Source organism: Aspergillus viridinutans, assembly GCF_018404265.1.
Source record: "Aspergillus viridinutans IFM 47045 DNA, scaffold_6, whole genome shotgun sequence".
In the NCBI taxonomy this organism is placed as follows: domain Eukaryota; kingdom Fungi; phylum Ascomycota; class Eurotiomycetes; order Eurotiales; family Aspergillaceae; genus Aspergillus; species Aspergillus viridinutans.
Window position 1 is genome coordinate 825,818 of NW_025091222.1, and position 20,253 is coordinate 846,070.

At 50.2% G+C, this 20,253-nt stretch overlaps 8 protein-coding genes across 8 annotated transcripts; 3 read left to right on the top strand and 5 right to left on the bottom strand.

Moving 5' to 3' along the window:
* Positions 1-2,231: 2,231 nt before the first annotated feature.
* Positions 2,232-4,859, bottom strand: Aspvir_008126 (uncharacterized protein; the record flags this gene model as incomplete). Its single annotated transcript, XM_043271302.1, has 1 exon — positions 2,232-4,859. The coding sequence occupies one exon, from the start codon at positions 4,857-4,859 to the stop codon at positions 2,232-2,234; it is 2,628 nt and encodes an 875-aa protein (XP_043127237.1).
* An 897-nt stretch (positions 4,860-5,756) lies between these two features.
* Aspvir_008127 (methyl-CpG-binding domain protein 4) lies at positions 5,757-6,335 on the bottom strand (the record flags this gene model as incomplete). The annotated part of the gene is made up of 1 exon (XM_043271303.1): positions 5,757-6,335. One exon carries the CDS (start codon positions 6,333-6,335, stop codon positions 5,757-5,759), a length of 579 nt encoding a protein of 192 aa, XP_043127238.1.
* Positions 6,336-6,971: 636 nt separating this feature from the next.
* Aspvir_008128 (uncharacterized protein) lies at positions 6,972-8,516 on the bottom strand (the record flags this gene model as incomplete). The annotated part of the gene is made up of 1 exon (XM_043271304.1): positions 6,972-8,516. The coding sequence occupies one exon, from the start codon at positions 8,514-8,516 to the stop codon at positions 6,972-6,974; it is 1,545 nt and encodes a 514-aa protein (XP_043127239.1).
* Positions 8,517-9,483: 967 nt separating this feature from the next.
* Positions 9,484-9,996, top strand: Aspvir_008129 (uncharacterized protein; the record flags this gene model as incomplete). The annotated part of the gene is made up of 2 exons (XM_043271305.1): positions 9,484-9,712; positions 9,770-9,996. The coding sequence occupies 2 exons, from the start codon at positions 9,484-9,486 to the stop codon at positions 9,994-9,996; spliced, it is 456 nt and encodes a 151-aa protein (XP_043127240.1).
* A 463-nt stretch (positions 9,997-10,459) lies between these two features.
* Positions 10,460-11,062, top strand: Aspvir_008130 (uncharacterized protein; the record flags this gene model as incomplete). Its single annotated transcript, XM_043271306.1, has 1 exon — positions 10,460-11,062. The coding sequence occupies one exon, from the start codon at positions 10,460-10,462 to the stop codon at positions 11,060-11,062; it is 603 nt and encodes a 200-aa protein (XP_043127241.1).
* A 1,113-nt stretch (positions 11,063-12,175) lies between these two features.
* Aspvir_008131 (gamma-glutamyltransferase) lies at positions 12,176-14,280 on the bottom strand (the record flags this gene model as incomplete). Its single annotated transcript, XM_043271307.1, has 7 exons — positions 12,176-12,624; positions 12,676-12,809; positions 12,857-13,017; positions 13,077-13,656; positions 13,711-13,870; positions 13,922-13,955; positions 14,044-14,280. The coding sequence occupies 7 exons, from the start codon at positions 14,278-14,280 to the stop codon at positions 12,176-12,178; spliced, it is 1,755 nt and encodes a 584-aa protein (XP_043127242.1).
* Positions 14,281-15,171: 891 nt separating this feature from the next.
* Aspvir_008132 (uncharacterized protein) lies at positions 15,172-16,087 on the bottom strand (the record flags this gene model as incomplete). Its single annotated transcript, XM_043271308.1, has 4 exons — positions 15,172-15,220; positions 15,267-15,527; positions 15,582-15,614; positions 15,669-16,087. 4 exons carry the CDS (start codon positions 16,085-16,087, stop codon positions 15,172-15,174), a joined length of 762 nt encoding a protein of 253 aa, XP_043127243.1.
* A 2,618-nt stretch (positions 16,088-18,705) lies between these two features.
* Positions 18,706-20,040, top strand: Aspvir_008133 (uncharacterized protein; the record flags this gene model as incomplete). The annotated part of the gene is made up of 4 exons (XM_043271309.1): positions 18,706-18,950; positions 19,006-19,292; positions 19,342-19,778; positions 19,831-20,040. 4 exons carry the CDS (start codon positions 18,706-18,708, stop codon positions 20,038-20,040), a joined length of 1,179 nt encoding a protein of 392 aa, XP_043127244.1.
* Positions 20,041-20,253: the final 213 nt, after the last annotated feature.

Genomic DNA, 20,253 nt, shown 5'->3' on the forward strand with positions numbered 1-20,253 from the left:
GTTATTCGAGGACCAACTGAGGATTATGATACTGTACAAAGGACTAAGAGAATGACTACTCTGTATACATGTAGGCCTGATCCGGAGTAGTATCCCACCAGTCTGGATCAATGATCTGCAAGCCTATGGAGGTCTCTCGATCCTTTGATCGGATCTCCCAATCCAAGGCACTGGATATTGGAACAAATAGAGTGTCAACTTTGTTGCTCCTTGTGTATTCTTTCTATTCCCCTCTGTTTTCACGCTATCGATTCTTCGTATTACACCCTCAACCCTGTTCAAATTCAACGGCGATGTGGCGCCTATTTGCATTCTTCGTCTATGACCGCGATCTTTCACTGGTGCCAGATCTACTAAATCCCAATCTTCAAAGGTTTAAGCATTTGATGACTCGAAAATTCCAGACTCGGCCGGCTCATCCCCTCATTGCTGCCATCATTATTGCCCAAGCAAGGCCTGACTGTCTGACTAGGTAAGAAAACCAATAAATGGGATCCTTGACGGGTGCGCCTTAGAAGCTATTGAGAAGAATCCGCCAACACGAGCCTTAACCGGGCCGGTCACTGTCACATTCACATTCACATTCACATTTTAAAGTTCACTGCGCCCTGTGCAGACTGCAGACCCTGACCCTGACTCAGGTCCGGAGTCAGGAGGCCGCAGCACTGGAGGATCAGCGCCAGGATCATTCTGGTGGCTGACGCCCCAATGTCTACGGAGTATTATTTTTCAATTATCAAATCCTTCGAATCGGAGGACTCCGTATCGTATCTATCTAGATCGTATCACATGGCCCATGTGACATGGGCCACGTCGACCCCAGATTTCTACGCCGCTTCTGGAATCGAAGATCGTTCGGCGTGTTTCTCGCTCTCAGACCGAATGTGCCGTTTCTAAAGAGAATCATGAGCACACAAAAACAGAACAGAGCAGAAAAATTTTCTTTTGTTTCTACTGTATGTATCTTGTCTAGATACAAGTCCTCACGGTGTATACCGGACTCCTTTAAAGGTTAGACTCGACAGAACCGGAACCAGAACCACATGCAAGGGGCCCATGGGATTGTGCGTCCCCGATCCATGGAAGGCAGCTCGTGGTCGGCGTCGTTTGGTTCCAAACTCAAACTCTGGGTTGAGATTCGACTCGGATGAACTGAACCATAACCAAGGAAGTATGGCATCAACCAAGATCAATTGAATCGAATCTCAGCTCTGATCAGCATCTTGGATTCTGATCAATTCCCTGCTCGTTTGTCTACGGGATCATCAGAGCATATACCCGATTGAGAATCTATCTAGATTCTATCTACTCTACTCCGTAGATACCCCAGCTGAACTTTATCCCCAGTCACCGCCATCGATCTATTGAATACTATTGCGAACCCCTCAACAGGCCGGGAACGAATCAGCTCCATTCGTCAGTCAGGGGTGGATGAACCATGGTACCGTATCCCGTAGTCTGCACGTCATTATTATTGTTGCTGTAATTCCTAAAGTTAAGACCTGGCTTAACTGTCTTGGGTTCTTTGTCCGAAGCTTCGGGGTGTCAAGGTTTGGGGGACTGAGTTTATTGTTTGTTGTACATGAGGAGCTATTGCGTTGATTGGATCGAGGTTTTGATGTTATTGATTTGGTAGACTGGATAGTGTAGGATAGTCCTGGGAGGTATATTTTCATGTGACTGCGATGTGCTACCTGTAGACCCTATCTAGGAGTGAAAAAGGGGTCTCTGGATGATGAGAATCACATGCGGAAGGCGCAGTCTGACGAGAAGATGGCTCGGATAGAGTCCGTGTTTCGTGCTGGATGCTGTCCATTCTACGGAACAGATGGAGAAGATGGCTCGGATAGAGTCCGTGTCCCATGCTGGATGCTGATCATTTACAGAACGGATGGATTCATTGATCTTCATGATTCAGTAACTGAGAGTACTATTCAGAACAACAGCCGAGTAACATCCTCAGTCAACCTCCGAGTAAAGTACAACAGAAGCAGGAAATACCAATCTGCCGGAAGTACATGTACAATCCATATTCTCGTCGTCCGGTCCCATGTCCTCATTTCATATCTTACGCTTCGTTGCGATCGTAACTACATCGTTTCTCGTCGTCGTTGGGTCTTCCCGTCGACTTCCGTAAAAGAATGATCAACCTGATTCGGGTAGAGTCGTAAAAATCTTCATCATCTCTTCGGTAGAGTAGATTCGAAATCTTGTCAAAGTTCAGTCAAAGTTCAACTCCTTCGCGACCCTCGATCGCGATCGCGGCGGCTGGGATGTGACTCTTCCGCTTCCTCGTCTTCCTCCTCGACAGGCGCAGGTGTGCGTCGTTCGGTGCGTCGCTTGGGCCGTCGTCGACGATTGGAACTGATGTTGCTGGCCGAGTCATCAGGCGCCAGTGATCGGTCATCGTCAATTCCATCGTCTTCCGTTCCGCTTTCCCAGGTCCCCAAGGCGGACGATGGAGTGCCAAGTCGCGCCTCGACGTACGATCCGCGGCGGTTTTGATTAGCGATGGACAGGCCTGCTCCGCGTTCACGCAGCGCGCGACGGACGACCTCAGCCTTGCAGTGAAGAGCTTCAAAGGCATCCTCGAGCGCTTCCATTCCGAGGAAAATCTCGCGCTCGATCTCAGCGAGGGCCGCGATCTCCGTCTCCTCGTCCAGCGCAATGGGTCCACCGAAGGATGCAGGTGACGATGGATTAACGCCGTAGGGCTGACTAGCTGGTCGGACGCCACCATCCATATGACTCGGTGTCGGACCGCGGGACATTCCTCCTGTAGTGAAGGGCGTATTCGATCGGCTGCTATTCCAGCGTGATGGGGTCGCGCCTGGGACGCCGGGGATCGGATCCTCTGCGCCACTGCGCAAGAATCCATCAAACCGGCCTGAGATGAGGATATCCCATTCATCATCGCTGATCGCAGCAAGGGTTGCGAGCACATGGTGAATGCCCGGGTTGTTCAACATATAAATTGCGGTTTCTGGGTCACGCGGCAGAGAGGATAGCCGGTAGAGTCGTTGAATGGCGATCGACGATGACACAAGCGCCTGCGGTCTAGCTCGAGGCTGCTGGTCGTCCGTCCGTGGGGTGGGTGTCGACGTGGACGTGATGCCTAGAAGCGAACAGAACAACGGACGCAGCTCTGGGCCGAGATGTGTCAGCATTGCAAAGGTCAACGTCTCGTCATCCACCTCCTCCGGAGCACTGGTAGGCTGCGCGACTTGTTCATTCAACCAGTTATCCACTGCAGCCTTGGTCTTGCGCGACTGCCGGAGATAATGCCCACGGTACTCTTCCGGTACGTCAATGTCCATCTTCTGCATGGGAATGTGCTCGTCGCCGGACAAGTCGGCTTGGACTGACGGAGCCATCATGAACGGTGGCCAGCTAGGCAGTTCCCTGCGACCAGATACCAGCTCGAGTACCTCGCCCCAGGTCACTCCTGATGGACGCTCTTCCATCTCATCGTGATCACACATCAGGCAGTGACACGATTCAGACGAGATGTCACGCGCAAACACTGCTTCCAGCCGGTCGAGAAGCCGCCGAGCGACAGACCGGTACCCCGTCGCCACAGCCAGCGACCCGTTCTTGGTCATGACATGTTGATAGTCCTCGAGAAGACGATTGAATGGATCAAAGACTCTGGCAGCCGCAACAGCAGGCTGCAACTGCTGCTGAGGTGGAAGATCTGGGTGCTCCGGGCCCAGCAGTAGTGTCTTCGGTACTCGGTAGTCCAGACCGCCATTCTGTAACAGATAGTCGACTCTAGGGATAGAAACGGGCACCTCCGGCGGCGGAGGAGGGGGAGGAGGAGCGCCGAATGTGGAATTAGCGGTTGGGGGTCGACCGTAATCAAATGCGATATCGACCGGCGATCCGCTCCCTGGTCTAAACGAGTGTGACATAGACGAACGCGTTTGGTTTCGTGAAGGCGGTTTGGCAGGAGGCGTTTGTGGTTTCCGGAAAGTCATCGATGGCTGATGCGGTGCAATAGTGGCGTCAGACCCGTTTGCCGACCCTGACCCAACTTCACGCACAGTCGCGGGGGATCGAGGCGGGGACAGAGTACCCCGGCTTGATGAGCGCTTGGGCAGCTTGACTTCATCAGCGATCTTCACTTTGGAAGACTTTTTGCTTGCAACCCGAGCCGGTGTATCCTTCTCTTTGTTGGATTTCGGGGTCTCTGGCCTCGCCGTTTTGCTTGCCTTGGATGCTTCATCTCTTTTCGAGCGCAAACTCGAAGACGACCTTGTAGACTCGGCTCGAATTCGAATCTTCGTCTTCAGGTCCTTTGGTTTCGCTTTCTTCTCCTCTGCCGCCTTCTCTTCCTTGTCGCCGACCGTGCTTCCCTTGCGGGAAGAGCCCTGATCCAGACTCGTCAAGGGCGGGCTGGGAGGCGCATGTCGACTATCCGTACGATGATTGTTGCCTGCATCCCCAGCCTCTTTATTCTCCTCTGTCAAGTCGGTCGGATCCGGCGTGGGAATACCCGGTTTGCTGACAGCCTCTCTGCTATGGGCTTTCGAGAACGTAGGGTAGGGCAGACTGGTTCTCGACTCGAGGAAAGAGGCCGTAGCGGAACGGCCGGCGGCGTCGACGCCCGGCATGGAGGACCGACGCTGCTGGTGCGAGGTGGAGATGGGAGTAGATAACGATGTGGTGGAGGAGTGACCCGTGGGGATGTCACGGTCTCGATCCTTGGTTGAAGGGCGGGAGGGCCGTCCCTGGGACGAGCGGTGATGACGTTGTTTGGGCTTTGACGATGTAGACGATGAGGAGGATGGCTTTCTGTCGCGATCTCTGTCATTTAGTCTCAAGGGAAATAGCATGACAGGATGAGAGAGGTCCGACATGGGTAGGACTGGGCTGGGATGAATGGACGGAGAGATGGAAGACGACAGGGCGAGCGATCCCGTCGGTTCTTCGGTGTCTCTTTTCGACCGGAGTTGTATGTTACCTCGTCAAAAATAGTAGTCAAGTCAAGACGATCGCTACCTCGTGAAGGTCGAGTTGCTGTGCCACAGTTGGAGTGGGATCGTCTGTCTGTTGGCAGTATGTCGTCTGGCGCTTAATTTGAGAGAAAGGCCGCACTGCTCACTGGTCGGATACCGGGCAGGGCGCTTGTGTCACTCATGCCGTCGCATGCGAGAGAGAATGTGATAAAAAAAGAAAGTTTGACAGTCCGAGTAAACGAGACGATCAAAATGGTGTTGCACGAGAAGATCGAGCAAAGAATTAGTGCATCAGACGGAGAGAAGGAAAGATCTGATGGGGAAGAATTATGCGGTGAGAGTGGAATCATCGTCTCTTCCCCGCGCAGTTTTGGCCAGTTCGTGGTCCTAGTTGGGTTGGAGACTAACTTTGGGGGTGACAGAGTGACGTGGTGCTGCATGGAAACCCGACGGACAGGATAGTAAGGCTACATGGGCAGATTTAATTCCAGACAATTATTGCGAAGAGGAAAGTAAACGTTTTCGGTCTGACAAGAATCTACAATGCTGTTCCAACATCACTTCGGGTATCGTCATTCACACCTCAGGCAACGAACTGATTGATGCCTCGCGATGTGTTTGAATGTCATCATCATTGTAACAAAACAAAAGCTCCTGGATATGGATTTTTCCTGGATTTTTCCCTATGAACGATCTCTTAACAGGGTACCTTTTGATTGGAAGTCAAGACCTCAACTCCTATTCCATGCAACCCAACTCCGTCTTCCATAATCAACCAGGATCAAATCCCAGATGTATTCAACTCCCGGCTGTCAGACCATTCGCGACCTTCTTCACTGGCGATGTCTCCAACACAAAATTGCCGTCCTGTTCCTGAGCCACACCTCCACGGCGTGCAGCTCGCATCATCTTCTCGCTGGCTCGTTTGCGCTCGCCTGTGTGCCGATCCCAAATCCAGCCTTCCTTGAGCCACATCCACGTCAAATATGCCCGTAGCTCCTTGTCCTGCGGTAAGACTGATTTCCATTCCGGGACAAAATCTGCTGATGCCGCCCCATTGCCTTTCCAGTCCTTCGCTAGTCCCCGCAGCTCATCTCGGCAGAAGATGCGCCAGCTATCCAACGAGTACGGGCCCACACCAGGCAGATGTGCAATCTCCCATGCTACACGTGTGTCGTCGTCCCCGATGCATTCTTCGCGGCCGACGTCTTTCCCATCCATCTTGCATGGGTAATGCAGTCTGCGGTATCGACTGCCCTTCGTCGGTGGACGAGCCAGCCATGTCTTAACAAGATCGATGCATTTTTTCGCTCGCTCGTTCTGAAATCCCAAAGAATGGATCATAGAGACCAACTTCGAGAAACCGGCCGTACTCATGTCTTGGATTGTCGGGAATTGGTCAATTACTCGGATTACCATCTCTGTTCCACGACGGATGGGTTTGAACAAGTTCTGTGAACTGTCGCTGTCCTTTTTTAAGGGCATTTAGCTCTCCTCTTGCACGCCCAAGTTCCAGTTTCAGTTGAGTAACTTCCAGTTTAATGGCGTTCAGACTTTTAGTTGTCTTTATCGCCCAGTATATCGTGACTAGTATACCAACGGCAGATATCCACGTGCCAATGCAGGCTGCAATTGAGACAAAGTCAGTATGTTCAGATACTCCCATAATGACTTTGGTAGATGAAAAGTTGTGAGAAAAGACAGCATAACTAGTAGATAACATAGAGGCTTCAGGCAAAAACAGAAGGAAGGTGCTGAGCAGATGGGCAGGAAGGAGCTTACTCAGGTCCGGGTCAGAGTCAGAGTCCAGAAAGTCAGATGGTAGACCAAATTCGCTCAAAATCTCCCGAGTTTCTTCAGGAATAGGCTTGTAATCTCGAACATAAATAGCAGAATATGTAGTGGGTATCTGGCTGAGAACACTCGATGCCACACCTTCCACTTGCTGAGGGCTCATAAAATATTTTGACTTCACCTCATCGCTGGCAGTCACACCTTGCGAATCGTCGGTTTTTAAAAATCCAGAGTCCAAAAAGGGTCATCAAGGATGGTAACGTCCTTGTCAACTTTGATATCACCACTGTTCTTCCGGTTGAAGTTCCTGGTCGTAGTATCCTCTTCAATGTGACGATCATCAGCTGCAAGATCTTCAATCTCCGAGTCCCTCAGGCTCTCCCGATATTTCTCAGCTCTTCTCTTCCGGCGATTCCGGCGCTTTCTACAATTCTTCTCTTTCCTTGGTCTGGCTACGCTCTCCTTGTGTGTTTCTAGCTTATCCGAAGAATGTGCGTCTGGGACAGCCGTGGCCGATTTTTTGGGTCCATCGGAGTCGCTTTCCAGACAAATGGGTTCGTCCCGGGACTTCACAAGTGAGCGTATAGAGTGCTTAGAAGAAGTTAAGGCGCTTGCTCTGTTGTTGCGTCTCTCTGGCGTGACAAAAGAGAAACTGTTCGATCTGTCGTCTTCCGACGAGCGGTCGGACTGCTTGCTGCCGCTTGGGCGTCTGGTCTTGGATAATTCTTCCGCAGGAGATACGCTCGTCAAGACCTCGGGCTCAGCAGCGGCACCAGCGAAGAAATCCTCAAGAGGATACTCGGCCTCCAGATCGATTACCTCACGCTTGGCATCGTTGTGCGAGTCAGCCCTTGAGGCAGTATACTTCTCCTCAGAAGTCTGCGAAGACTGCGATCTGCTCTTCTTGGATTTATCTTTAGCCGTGTCGCCATTCGACCGCTTCCTCTTCCGATCCTTCTTGGAGACCTTCAAGGACCTTCTTCTCTTCCCCGCCACGTCATCAATCTCGTCACCAAATTCTGAGCCTTGGGTGTCGACATAGTCCTTTCCATACAGTTCGAGATATGTCTTCCTCACGTAGTTTGTCAACCTGTCGATCGAGTCCTCGTCCATTCCAGTCGATTTCGCTTGTTCATAGAGTTCGCACACAAAGGTCCGCCTTTTGGACCGCCTCACAGGATATGAACCATCACGCATAAACGGATGCGACGCAATGAAATCCAGCAAGCGAGCGTGCACTTCCGGTTCAACTGAAGCGAAGACAATATCTTCCTCGGCGATGTCATCGTCGACAGCGTTCCCGTTGGCTTTAGCATACGTTTTATTATGGTGCTCGCTCTCGATCGTATTATCGGCCGTCTGGATTTTCACGGATTCGACAGACGTAGCAGGGGTGAAGTCGTCCTCATCCTCGCCTTCGTCCTCGTCATCGTCTTCGCCGTCGACATCAATTCTGGTAATACTTCTCTTCAATCCGAGGCGCCGCTGAGACATCTGGCCCGTCGAGAAGTATGGCGACTTCTTGTGAGTATGTCCAGTTCTCTTGCCGACGGAGGCTCGACCAGTCGCACGCTCACGCTGTGGGGAGTCATTCGCCCCGTCCATGGAGGTACCGCTACTGTATGTGTCGAATGAGGCGTCGAAGCTAGGTTCGTCAGAGAGTATCTCGTCCACAGTGCGAATGTATTCCTCGTCAAAGGGTTCGAAGGAGTCCAAGTCGACGGTGGGAGGGGAGATGACGACGCAGACAGCGTGAGGTGACATTCTGGACGTGGTCACAGACTATCGTAATTATTCCTTGTACTGTAAGTGATATGATGTGCTTGTAGTTGTTGAAGCAGTAGTTGTTAGTGTTGTAGGTGCTGTCAGACATAGTTGGTTCTATCTGGGTGATGCCTTTTCATGGCTAACACAAATGGCGAAAGTGTCAGTGAATAACATTCACACTGAGAATTTCAACTATTCACTCATTGACATGAAATGCATATCTCAGTCATATTGGACTGCCGCACCCTACAATAGTAAGCGAAGCTATAGCTCCCGCATATTGAATGGGCAGCAAGGGCAGTGATGCAGCACCCTTCCAAGTCGGGCTTGACAGGCTTAAAATAGAAATAATGTCCAAGTAATAAAGGCTTTGATTTGAGAGAGCCTTGCTCTCTTTGAAAGTCCCTTATAAGGTGAAATGAGCTGAATTCTGAGGAACACCGCTGGTGGAAATAATTTTGAATGCAACAACAGATGACGCGGAGAAGCAGCGCACAGGCCAATTGGAGATATCCAGGCACATCAACGTGACAGGTCCAGTGCCAAGGTTTACCTATCAATCCACCGTGATGATCTGAATCGAATCATTCATAAGAAAAAGGCTCCTAAATCCAATGACACCTTGGTTCACACCTTAAGCCTAATAATTATGTGGTCGATCTCATTATTGGGAGGAATTTCTGTATTGGCGTATGTAGCTAGACTTCGCCAAACTGCAGGTTGATTGCGAGCAACAATGCGCGTAACCATGAACAGAGTAAGAAGCAGAATTTCTAAAATGACTTCATCAACCCCAAGCTATATGCTCAGGAACATATCCTTAACCTGTCGTGGTATCTACACCCTTTGCGTCCTCGGATAATCACTCTCTCTAACAGATGTGCTCCATTCAGGAGAGCCCATTCAGCGCGAGCAACTCTTCGAATACACGAATGGACGATTTCTGGTCAACGAGAAACATGAAATGTCCAAGCGCTATGCCAAGTTTGATCTTGACGCTCTATGCTCGCTAGTTTCGTCCTTGCCCTCAGTCTCTTCACCTATATCCAATATAGAGAAGATGGAGGGTGGCTTCAACAAAGCTTTGTTGATGACTGCTGAAAATGGGAAAGAAGTCATCGCCAAGATACCACGTCCTGCTGTTGTGCCGTCGAGGTATAGCACTGCGTCTGAAGTTGCTACATTGGAATACGGTAAACTATGTCGGCGTCGTTGTACAACCTCACTACTAATACGGTTGTTTCTTCCAGTGAAGTCTCATACTTCTATTCCGGTGTCCAAAGTCCTTGCCTGGAGCTGTAATGCTCTAAATCCTGTCGGGATCGAATACATTGTAATGGAGAAAGCCAAGGGACGGCAGCTAGTCGAAGTATGGGGCGAGATGGATCAGCCGCAAAAGTTCAAAGTTATCCAAAACCTCGTCCTGCTGGAAAGCCAGCTGGCCTCAGTGAAGTTCCCTGGTTACGGAAACTTGTAACTACGTCATTCGGTTCGACACATAAGTCGAGTGATACCTATAGATGATATCTATTGCATTGGCCCTGTCTATGATGCATCTTGGTTTCCGCAGTTCGACAACAAGAATGACGCCGGTCCATGTCTGTTTTCTACCCTCTGAGTGACTGATCCGATGCTAACATTTACTTCTCAAAGGGGAAAATCTCTGCGATCTTGGACTGGCGTTAGCCAATCGTGGCCTTAGACATGTACAGCATTCGACTCTTGTTCCACGTGGGCCCCATTATGGCGCCAAAGACGAACATATTCAGACCTTAGAAACTGCCTTGAAGATTATACCGATGGTAGCCGGCTATTCTCCACTGCAACGGTTCTCTAACCCAACACTTTGGCACGATGACCTTCACTTGGGCAATATATTTGTTTGTGACAAAGACCCTACGAATATCGTGAGCATAATAGACTGGCAATTTATGTCAATCATGCCCGCATTTATGCAAGTCCAGTGGCCGTCTTTCCTTTGCCCTCCCGACGACTACGAAATCGGGATGGTCAAACCAGAGCTACCGCCCAACTTGGATGAAATGGACTCGGATGAGAAAGCTTTCGCGATAACGAAGAGAGATAAAGCTTTGCTGACAAAATGTTACGAAGCGGCACTCGCCAAAAACCACCTTCAATCGTACTTGGCCTTTACTCGAGTCGATACTGCCATCCGGCATTTGTTTACTTTCTGTGAAACCACATCTAAGAATGGGATCATACCGCTTCGTGATTCTCTGGTGCAGATTTCTAGAAATTGGAGCCAAATGGATCTTCCCCACAACTGTCCTTACCAAGTCTCAAATGACGAATTATTAAAGCACAAGTTTGAGCTTGCTAGGTACAAGGATTGGCACAAACTAAAGTCGTACACTCAAGAGTTGTTGCATTCAGATGATGATGGCTGGGTCCCCCCTCAACTTGACTTTGACAAGGTTAAAGCAAGGCACGCTGAACTCTTCCAACTTTACATGCAGAAAGAAACGGAAGAATTACCGGAAGAGGAGGCAAAGAAACTTTGGTTCTATATCGATAGAGAATAATCACGAGGGCCATGTGGAGCCAGTCGTCGAAACAGGAGCTATGGAAGCTGCTCAGGCGCATATCGACTTGACCGGTGACGAAAGAGAGGAAAGGAACGAAGCTTACTTGAAGCGAACTCGAACTATGGTAAGATATTCTGTGGGCAAGTCAATAGTTTGGTCGCTAGAAGCTCTGATTGCTAATACCTTTTTAGCCTAGATTGTCCTTTGCCTGTTTCTCGATTTCTTTCCAGAATTCGTCGAAGGCCTCTGGGATTTTGTCCTCTGGCTCGTTGACGTTAATGTCCCCAACGGCCAAATTACCATGGCTTGTGTTTTTCTTCGGCCATTTTTGAAGTGCGTCATTGGAAGCCTCCGAGTTGACTTGAAGGTAAATTCTTTTCTTGCCGTCCTTCACCTCTCCAGCGTCGAACGCAGCTGCCATTTCTTGTCCTTTTCACCACTCTTGGAAGGAGCAATGCGTGCTCCGGGTGTATGGGCCTTCCACAACTTGGTCATCTGCCCATCCCGGATCAACAAAGCATATGGTGAGGATCTGGTTGCCCTACCCCGATGCCATTATCATAGAGGGAGAGCGGCTATCGCTGCAAGCCGGTACCAGTTTGATCTACTTTGGTCTAAAGCACCTCCACATCATTGTTTGTTGGGGCGAAGAGCTATTCACCATATAAGACAGTGTGCACGGTCGAAGGATCACCAGTAATAGATTGAATCCCCTCCGGAGATTAGCCTCCAGAGGACGCTGCTCGGTCCTGTGTGAGCGACAAGTTACCTCAAGGTAAGCGAGAGCCTGTCGGATTGGTGACGAGACACGAGACGACTGGTATGTGCATAGCCCAGCAGCTCCATAGCACGGCGCATGCAGATCAGAGATGCTATTGAATTGAATTATCTATGGGGTCAGTTCGGGACAAGTCAAGAATCGTAATTCCATTGCCCGTATATACATGAGTATAAATTGCTGCGAATAAAAGGCTGGAGGATATGCAATATGTATAACCCGCACCAAGAACGCTAATACCGGCCAAACAGTCCTAGAGGTGTCCTGTCACCTGAATTGCATCTATGCTTTCCTGGACGTATGATTCGTAAAAATTGATTCCGCAGCAACACTCAAATCGAGAAGCCGCCCGAATCTAACTGCCTGGGCTCTCCAGCAGCGTCATATGTGCCATTCGGCAGAACCCGGATGGCCTGCGCCGTGCTCTGACCTGGAGCGACCCAGGTCACATTATGACCCCGACACTTCATGAAATCGACTGTTGAATTGTCATAGGTATACTCGAAGCTGACCTGATTTGGTACTAGCTGATCGTGCAAACGGGGTTGAGCCAATGCCTGCGCTGCCGATAGTCCTTGGTCAATAACATGGATTATATTTTGCACAGTGGCCGTTATAATCCGGCTACCACCAGCGGAGCCGGCGAGGAAAAATAACCTTCCATCCGGACGTGTGACTATGGCGGGTGTGATGGAAGACAGTGGACGCTTTTCGGGGCGAATGTAGTTCGCTTTTGAAGGAATATATCCGAATGAATTGGATTTTCCAGGAACGGAGAAATCTGATGAAATGATTGGTTCAGCTGAAAGGGATCAAGCGGTGCAGCACGTACCGTCCATTTCATTGTTCATTATGATTCCGGTTTCAGGGACCATGACTTGGCTGCCAAAGAGGGTATTAATGGTTGTGACAAGGGAGATTGCCAGGCCTGTATGATCTGCCGCTACCACATGCGATGTACCCGAACTGGTATTGTTAGTAAAGGACTTCAAGAAGACGGAGAGCATTCGTACTCATTCAGACTCTCAATTCCTTGCGGATCGTACGCGGACACATTCTGCGTGTGGGCATCGGAGATCTTCCGTCGGATTTCATCAATTGTGGATTGCTTCAACATGTTCTCTTGATACTCATCCAGCCCAGCAACGAAGAGAGGGTCGCCGAGTTTAGTTCTCTTAGTCTCTCGTCAGTAGATTTCTAACGCTGCCTATTGATGAAAGCAATTCGACATACCTCACCATACCCAAAACGCATGGCCTCGTCCAGTCGGTGCGTGCTTAAGTTCACATTACCCGGGGCGAAGAAGTCATCATAAGTACCCAGAATTTTCAGAATACTCATGGCAACAGTACCACTCGACGGAGCTGATGTGCTTGTAATCTGGTACCCCCGATAGTCAATCTGTGACACATTGCGAATGGCGACGGTATAGTTGCGCAAATCCTCCAATGTCATGGCACCATTCGCGGCCTGCAGCGCGTTGATCGTTGTCTCCGCGATCGGTCCCGAGTAAAAGGCATCAGGACCCTTGTTTGCGATGGTCTCAAGCGTATCAGCGTAGCGCCTCCGGGTCATAACGTCGCCGAGTCCAACCCGGGTGCCATTGGGAGCAAAGTCGAGCGCCCATGTCGGGTTCTCGACTAAAAAGTCCTTGCCGTCACCAACAGCCGATTTCATGTACTTCACTAGATCCCGGCCAACGGGGAAGCCCTCCCGAGCTGTCCTGATTGCAGGTTGCACCAGGACCGACCACGGCAATGAACCATACTTTTTGTGAAGATGCTCCAGTCCACGCAGCTCGCCAGGAACGCCACTTGGACGCACATTAGTTCTCTTGCGCAATTCAGCCGGATAGGGTGAATCTCACCTAGCTAAGCCGCCAATTGTAGATGCGTTAGACGAGTTATTGAACATCTCCTCGAATGCGGCAGCCGGAGCTGTCTCACGGAAGTCGATGAACTCGAAGGAACCGTTAGGAGCCCGGACTAGCATGAAGCCACCACCCCCAATCCCACTATGGTACATTCCTGAGAATACAATAAGTCTGTTGATCTGGTCCGGTCTTCAACGGGGCTTACCAATTACTCCAACACAGAGGACTGTCGCAACCAGCTACATCGTAAAGCTTAGTACTACCCAGAAAGACTCGCGATTGGTGCCCTCTGATGGATGGGACAAGGATGAAGCTTGAAAAACTCACAGCATCGGCCGCATTTCCACCCAACTCTAGAATGTCAATTCCATGGCGACTGCAGATAGCACTCTCACTGGCGACTGCCCCGCGCTTTCCATCCTTTACATGATCACTTTGATGATTTCCACCATTGGTATTACGGTGCGTAAGCTCCAGAGGTGAAGTAAGTACATTAGGCACATGTATGACCAACGCCAAGAGTAGCAGTGTGACCAAGAACGTGGCCCTCAGATGTCCGGACATTGTTGCTGCTCGATCCGGTCTGCGCGTCGGCGACTGGGATGCATCGCTCAGTGCGACTGGGGTATTTAAAGTAGGATGCAACAGTGGCTGGGTGCATCATCGTAATTAGACTTTGGCTCAACTGCAACCATAAATGACGCGATATGCAAAGGAATGAGGGGAAGTATGGCTTATCATGGACTACTATACCTGTTTCTCCACATCTTGGATGATCTTAGGTGACTTTGGCCCCTGCATCGGTGCGCTCCGGAGTCCGGAGTTATTTGACTGATAGGACGGAAGTGTACCGAGAGGCTGCAATGGCTGAACACACACTATCGGGATAGTGCAACAATAAGAATATCCCAGATAACATTAAAAAAAAAAAAAAAAAAGGGGAGTGGAAATGAAAATGAAGTGACAAAGGATGATAAAGTCAAGGGGGAGAAAAAGCCGAGTCACATTGGCCATCCCACCGATAAGTGGTCGCGAGGGCCAGGCAATTGATAAGCTTTGGCGTCTCCCTTCCAGTAACTTTCCCCTCGTTCTATCTGCGGTTCGGCCAACGGGAATCGCGACTCAGGCCTCAGGCGCCCGTCCCTCATTCGTCCAAGAACTTGGGCATTATTAATCCCTAAAAGACAGGCAGATAGGCAGAATTCTGTTTCGCCACATACTGCTTTGTGGAAGCTTGCCTTTGTCTTGGCTCGCCGATCCTTTTCTGATGTATTTCGGGAAGCCTCGCGGAAGCCTCGCACGCTGGTGTGCTGTATGCACATTTGATCTTTGGACCTGCGCTTCAAGCCAAGCGGATCTCCAGCCTGCCAGAGAACGTATTCGCTGGGTCTGATAACGGTAACGGTCGCTTTCGACTTGTTATAAGAAACTAGCCATCAAGATCGACTGCCTGTCTTATCCAAGTGATAGTTTCGGTCCAAATTGGAGGAATCTCTTGTAGAGGCTGCAAAACTGCAGCCACCAAGCGGCGCCCCCAATCGCTAACATACCATTTGTCTGACAGGAGATGCATGCCGACTCCATAGTGCAGAAATAATATACAAGCGATCCAGTCTCCCTGCTTCAACAGGGCAATGTAGTCTTCACCAATATGGACGGGCCAGGATATGATGCCTCCACGAGGACCAAACAAGGGCCATAAACTGATGGTATCGTGTAGAAAATCCCAGGTGTCCTGGTAGGCTGCCCGCTGCGGTTCACTGGCATCGTTCATGACGGCCGCTACTTGTCGTAGAGAATCTAGAAGAGCACTGGCACGATGTCAGCTGTTCCATTCAACGATGCAGGCGGAGGGAGATACGTACCTTCGCAGCGGCACAAGCTTCGCATTCCACGTCCTGAGGCCAGAATCAGCTATCATACTAGGCACAAAAGAATGAATGGTAAATCACCCTTGAGATGTGACATTCTCCTCCCGTTTCACATCGTTCGGGAACCGTAGCCACTCTTTCAATTGCCCTGGATTTTGATGCAGATGATGGTAAAGAACAGCACATCCGACCAGGAGACGGCGAGTTTCCAGGACCTGGGCTAGTGGATCAAACGGATGAGTATCCCCGGCGACGCATGGATATGCAGTCGCACATAGGAGGATGAAAACCGCGCAGAGGAAGGCAGGCCCACAATTCTCTGGGGAGATCTCCACGAGAATCCCACTAAAAACCGAGCATGCCTGATTTTGATATTTGAGCGCAGCTTCCATCCACGGGCGCTTGTCGTCCGGGTTAAGGAAGGCTAGGTGCAGAGCCGTCAGTGCAAGTAAGCTGTCCAACAAAAAAGGGTGGGATGTGGCCATTTCCGGGATGACCATCTGAAAGTGAGTCGCATTGATTTTGCCTTGATGCAGGGTATGATAGGTCTTTGTCAGATAATGATGCATCAACTTCATCTCAAGCATCCTCGTCGACAAGGGCCACTCTTGGGGCGTTGTGTCAATGATCTCTCTTGGGGTAGATGCATGTTGGCTGTCGACTTCGCTGGCCGGTGATGGATAGATACATGCTAGCTGCCGTTTCTTGCATAATCCACAGCTGTAATCAAGTCAGTATTTGATTCCTGTGCTGATTGACATGCAGCCTTGACAGCATGGCGTTGAATGATGAAAGCCGTTGGTGCAAAGGAAAACATGAAATGGAGTAGTCACCTGGGTAGCTCTTCATCGCATTTGACATGCCGCTTCTTGCAGTTAGTACATCCCTTTCGGGATTTAGTATGGCTGCGACGCGGTGGCATCAGAGAGCGAATGATGATCTTAGGAACTAACTCGGATGTCGGCGTTGTTTAGTGTGTCAAGAAGGTACGCCCTGATTGGGAGAAGGATCCAACAGCCGTGGCTCGCGAATCGCGATTATTTAATCCGAAATCCGTGGATCAGATGGCTACCCCAATTATCATAGGATGATAGCTGTGAGATATCGTTTGCAAACCATGTGAAGCGCAGGAGATACAAATCTGTCAATGCGGAAGCAGCTGGAGCCGAGTGGAGTCACCCGGTTCAGGTGTCAGTTCATGCCTGAGGCGGAAATCCTGCTCTCTCAGGTGTCACAGAACTCACAATGCGCACAGACCTCAAGGTTGAGCGTAGGTTGAAAATTGATATCTATGTGAGATCCTCATGAAAATAATCTTGGGCCATCCTACCGCTTTAAGGTCCACAACCTGGCCCAGGATGCGCACTGGATTTGCAACCGGACTGGAGAGCAACAGTTGAGGCGCTTCTTAATTATTTTATGTACATATTTCTCCTGCAAGGTAAGCAGCGGACCCAATTAATCTTTATGACTTAGATGTTCCTTTCTCTACCAGCATTCATTCTCTTTGCTGGCTGTATCTCAACCCTGTCCGAGTTGAATGATGTTCATATTCCTTTGAATCCAGGAAAGTCAGAGGATAAGAAATAGTGGATAGAGTTTGCCTAGATACGGGATACCACAGCAAGTTAGGAGTCAAAGCAAACGCACCACGCATTGACTATGGACTACGGAGTACTAGTAGGGATATGGAGACGATTTTCCGTCGAGATGTGGGCTGAATAAGGTGCAATGGGCGAGTATTACGGATGAACAATCGCTGTCAACCCAACTGTTACACGATCACCTACTCGGATCATGGACTGATTGATTCTTAGCCAGTATCCATGCTCCATGGATTGGCTTGGCGTCTGGCCCGGCTATGGGCCTATGGCGAACCTTGTCGCCGGCTTCAAAAGAAAGGTCAGAGTCTAAGCTGGTAAAGAAGGAACAATTAAATGCTTATACATTCTCAACGCCATTCCGAGCTATGCCCCACGGCCGTGGCGCCCTTTTCCCTGGTCCTTGATACCTTGAAGGGGAACGAACGGCTGTCTGGAGACATGAACCCCTAAGACTGAACGGTTGCCTGGTATGGATACCTTGGTGTAATTTGGGCCTTTTCCTGCGGAAGCTCATGCATAGTAGAAATGGTCGTCTAGCCACCTTTTTGGCGTAGTGGAAAAATGGCTGACAACATATTAAATACTCAAATCAGCTGTAGGCTAATCAATTTCTAGTCCCAGCACACAGGCTATTATAGCAACTGAATAAGATTTGAGGTAAATTATGTCTATAAGCTAAGGGAAACATTAAGTACTTAATCTAGGGAAGTGTTGTGTCAGAGAAGGGGCCCATAACTTCCCGCAAGTTAGCCATAGGCGACAAAATAATCGCTGTTGGCGGAAGAGAGCCAGATTATATTTAATTTATCTGTCAGTTGAATGTTATTTAGAAACACGTTGATGGCTGCGTTTGCCATCTGACTCAGATTGCGATCCTGCGCGCATTCCTAGAATGTTCTTGAGCCCCGTCACTTGGCACTCGACTTGCATCCCACCATGCCTGCATGAAGTAGATATCCATAAATTTGCTCCATAACATGCATTTTTTGAACTATTAATCCTCGTTATCGCTCCGGGCGGGACCGGAAGTACGGGTAACCAGGCGGAAAGCAGTTGTTTCTTTGGTGAAGAGTGGAATGCAACAATCAACGTCATAGCATCAGCAATTTCCTTTTCCGGACTTGCCTCGGTCCGGCCGCCCGAATCCGACGCTGACAACGCTCTAGAAATAACTGCTAGAGGGGGTGAGATCTGGAATAGAAATAATCTCCCCCATCCGGAGCGATCTTCGTAAAGAATTTAGAGGCATATCTTTTAGTAAATGGCTCTGCACGCTGCATCGTGAATACTCGTTCTCAGCGTAGCGCACGAGTATCTTGACGACATGACAATAACCAAAGCAGTCCGGATCGTCGAGGTGGGGCCCCGCGATGGCCTGCAGAATATCAAAGAGCTTGTTGCAACATCAGGGAAGCTCGAGTTAATCCAGAGACTGCGTGCGTCAGGACTGCGAACCATCGAGTTGACGTCTGTCGTGTCGCCAAAGGCGATCCCACAGTTGGCGGACTGTCGCGATGTACTGGGGAACGAGTCAGTTAAACAAATGCAAGGTCAACCGGGCCTTCAGCTGCCGGTCCTTGTACCAAAACGTCAAAGGACTGGATATTGCGATTGAGCATGGCGTCAAGGAGGTTGCGGTGTTCATCAGTGCGACGGAGGGGTTTAGTAAAGCCAATATCAACTGCACGGTACAGCAGGGAATAGAGCGAGCAAAGGCCGTAGCGGTGAAAACGATTGAGTGTGGGATTACCGTCCGAGGGTAGGTTTAGCTTTCTTCCTGTTCCTTTCCCAAGACGTATTGCTGATCTTGAAAGGTATGTCTCTTGTATTTTTTCAGACCCATTCGGTGGACCTACTGAGCCATCGGCCGTGCTGCACTGCGTTCAAGAACTGCTAGACATGGGCTGCTATGAAGTCAGCCTAGGCGACACACTCGGGGTCGGGAGCCCCGACAAAGTCCGCAGTCTGCTCCGCTACCTAGCCGACCACAACATCCCGCTCGACAAAATGGCGGGTCACTTCCACGATACCTATGGCCAGGCGGTCGCCAGTGTCTGGGAAGCGTACAACTGCGGCGTGCGCGTGTTTGACAGTAGCGTGGGTGGGCGGATGCCCCTATGCGCCAGGGGCCAAAGGGAACGTCGCCACAGAGGATCTTGTGTACATGTTTGAAACAGCAGGCATCGACACGGGTGTTGACCTGCTGAAGCTCGTTGAGACGGGAGTGTGGATCTCTCAACGGCTGTCCAAGACTAACGCCAGTCGTGCTGGGACCGCGCTGGCTGCAAAGCATGGCCTTGTCCCCTCCAAACGGTCGTCTTCGTCCCGAACAGCCACCAAGAAACAGATATCCTGGACTATGGTCAAAGACCCAAACGCCTTGTTAGCCTACTGCTCCGGCGTGAACGTCAGGCCCATCATCAACAGACCAGAAAAGGGCAACGCGCTTACCTCCTCACCCGGCTCATTGAAAACATCACAGCCGACCCCTCCTTCTCCCGACTCATCATTACAGGAACAGGACTGCCCTTCTGCACAGGCATGGATCTCAACAAGGGCTGTACACCTGTGGTACAAGACGGAACCGGTGAGGCTCAGGTTATCCGCCCCTCGCGGCTATTCGACGCGCGATCGACCAGTCGTCAAAGGTAATGATCGCTTGCATTAACAGCTCGGCGATTGGCGGGGGTGTAGGCGCGTTTGTCTGCGATATCCATATCAATACCAAAGCTGCAAATGTGACTCTGATCGACGTGAAACTCGGTATCTTCGCTGTGGATATTTTTAAGCACGCGATTCATGAACGAGTTGGCGTTTACGCGGCAGGCGATGCTTCGGCTCGTCCCTGAAGGCGATCGAATTTAAGGAGTTGGTGGTTATCTCGGAGTTATAGGTTGAAAGGTCTTGCAGCAGCGGTTGGATAATGTGTTGAAACCGTCGAGGGGTTCGTCGCCAGGTGGGTCGAGGAAATCCAAGGAGTGGATTCGACTCGGGTGGGCTCTTGTGGGGAGGAAAAAAGATGAGATGATGCATTTTATGAGATGGTGAGCCGAATGTTGAAC